This window comes from Physeter macrocephalus, chromosome 21 (genome assembly GCF_002837175.3).
Source record: "Physeter macrocephalus isolate SW-GA chromosome 21, ASM283717v5, whole genome shotgun sequence".
Classification (NCBI taxonomy): domain Eukaryota; kingdom Metazoa; phylum Chordata; class Mammalia; order Artiodactyla; family Physeteridae; genus Physeter; species Physeter macrocephalus.
The window spans coordinates 6,283,786-6,286,318 of NC_041234.1; the positions used below are offsets into that span (position 1 = coordinate 6,283,786).

The following is a 2,533-nucleotide window of genomic DNA, read 5'->3' on the forward strand; positions in this document are numbered from 1 at the left end:
CGTAGACACAGACTTTCTGCAGTCAGGAACCACAGTTTGAGAGAATTACAAGGCAATTTGGGCAACTTCCGTGTCTTCCTTCCCTCCCTCACCTCTCCCCAAACAACCACATTTTATCAGTGAGGAAAAGGACCTTTTGGTGGGAGGGAGAGGGGATGGGCCAGTGTTTTTCCAAGTAAGGTCCTTTGACCTACAAGCCTCAGAATGGCTTTGGGGGAATGTAAAAATGCATGTTCCTAGACCTACATTTTTTCATCTCCGGCGTATGGGGCCTCACACTGAAATTTTTAACAAGTTCCCAGGGTATCCTTCTGTAGTCAGAAGTTTAAGAACCACTGACCCAGACATTTGAATAATTAGGCTTTTTTTTTCCCCAAACAATCTCAGAAAGTCAGACGCTTGTAGACAATGTCTGAATGTCAGAGAGAAAATCTGCTGCTAAAAAAAGACAAAGAAAAACAAACAAAACCATGTCTCTTCTTGGTGACATCTCATGGCTGTAAGGTGACTGAGTTTGCGTGGAGCTTTGAAGATGTAAGGGCCACATCTGGGAGTGTGTACAACATACCAGGGAGGGATCAGCCTTTGCTCCTGTTGCGAGTTTTGAAAGGGCTGGCACTGGCCTTCTTATGCTCTCCTGGCACCTCTTGGGTTCCCTCTTAAGGCCTCTTCAAGAGCCCTTTCTTTGAGAGCTGCTTTTTACCCAGCTCCCCAAGCGTGCTCAAGGTGCCTGCTCATCGATCCACCTTGAACAGGCACCAATATGTTCTGATTAAGAGAGTGTACATGGGCTTCCCTGGTGGCGCAGTGGTTGCGAGTCTGCCTGCCGATGCAGGGGACGTGGGTTCGTGCCCCGGTCCGGGAGGATCCCACATGCCGCGGAGCGGCTGGGCCTGTGAGCCGTGGCCGCTGAGCCTGCGCGTCCGGAGCCTGTGCTCCGCAACGGGAGAGGCCACAGCAGTGAGAGGCCCGCGTACCGCAAAAAAAAAAAAAAAAAAAAAAAAGAGAGTGTACAGACTTTTCCTTTTGGCGGCACGTGGTGGCAAGAAGGCGGTGCAGATTTCCAAGAAGAGGAAGTTTGTTGCTGACGGCATATTCGAAGCTGAACTGAACGAGTTTCTCATTTGGGAGCTGGCTGAAGATGGGTACTCTGGAGTTGAGGTCCGAGTTACACCAACCAGGACAGAAATCATTATCTTGGCCACCAGGACACAGAATGTTCTTGGTGCGGAAGGGCCGATGGATCCAGGAATTGACTGCTGTGCTTCAGAAGAGATTTGGCTTCCCTGAGGGCAGTGAAGAGCTTTATGCCGAAAAGTTGGCCATAAGCGGTCTGTGCGCCATTGGAGTTGAGGTCCGAGTTACACCAACCAGGACAGAAATCATTATCTTGGCCACCAGGACATACAATGTTCTTGGTGAGAAGGGCGGGCGGATCCGGGAATTGACTGCTGTGGTTCAGAAGAGATTTGGCTTCCCGGAGGGCAGTGTAGAGCTTTATGCTGAAAAGGTGGCCACAAGAGGTCTGTGCGCCACTGCCCAGGCAGAGTCTCTGCGTTACAAATTCCTAGGCGGCTGTGCTGTGTGGAGGGTCTGCTGTGGTGTGCTGCGGTTCATCATGGAGAGTGGGGCCGAAGGCTGCGAGGTCGTGGTGTCTGGGAGAGTCCCAGGACAGAGGGCTAAATCCATGAAGCTTGTGGATGGCCTGATGATCCACAGCGGGGACCCTGCTAACTACTGTGTCGATACTGCCGTGCGCCATGTGCTGCTCAGACGGCGTGCTGGGCGTCGAGGTAAAGATCATGCTGCCTTGGGACCCAACTGGTAAGACTGGCCCTAAGAAGCCCCTGTCCGATCACGTGAGCATCGTGGAACCCAAAGACGAAATACTGCCCACCACCCCCATCTCCGAGCAGAAGGGTGGGAAGCCAGTGCCGCCTGCCGTGCCCCAGCCGGTACCCACAGCATAATAGGGTCTCCTTGGCCACTGGATCTGCAGTCTGGATGTTGCTCTATAAAGACATTTAATAAAATCTTTTTAAAAGAAAAAAAAAAAAAGAGTATACAGGCCGTGGACACAGTCCTCATTTTCACAGTAATGCTCACTGGTTTTTGGCTCCCGCCCAAGCATGAAGGATTTTCCAGGGGTGGTGACACTCTGTCTGTGCAACTAGCAAAACTCCTGGGTTGGTGTCTCTGTTTATTCTCTTGCATTTTGCAGGACCAAGCTTTGGACTCAGCTCTCCTTTCTCTCTTTCCAAAACCCGTAGCCCTTTGCGGAGGGGATGCTGCTGTGCTGTCTTGCTGCTCCGATGTCCCAGAAGCACAGTGGTTCCCTGAGCATGGACCCTATTATGTTTTCTTTCAGAAAGAGATGAAGAGCACACATCCTTCTGTATTGGGCCAAAAAAATCTGCATAATTATCTGACCTTAACTGATGATGGTCATTTTTTTGTTTTCAAGTGGGGAGAAAAGGAGTCACAGTACCCAAGTTAGTTTAACAAACTCCCCAGCAGCCCCTAAAACAAATGT

The 2,533-nt window shown here is 50.7% G+C and overlaps 1 protein-coding gene across 1 annotated transcript; it reads left to right on the forward strand.

Moving 5' to 3' along the window:
* Nucleotides 1-408: 408 nt before the first annotated feature.
* LOC102987870 (40S ribosomal protein S3-like) lies at nt 409-2,058 on the forward strand. Its single transcript, XM_055081906.1, is given in 4 exon segments — nt 409-534; nt 1,048-1,161; nt 1,355-1,773; nt 1,775-2,058. Coding segments are annotated over 4 exon segments (855 nt in total). The 3' UTR covers nt 1,971-2,058.
* Nucleotides 2,059-2,533: the final 475 nt, after the last annotated feature.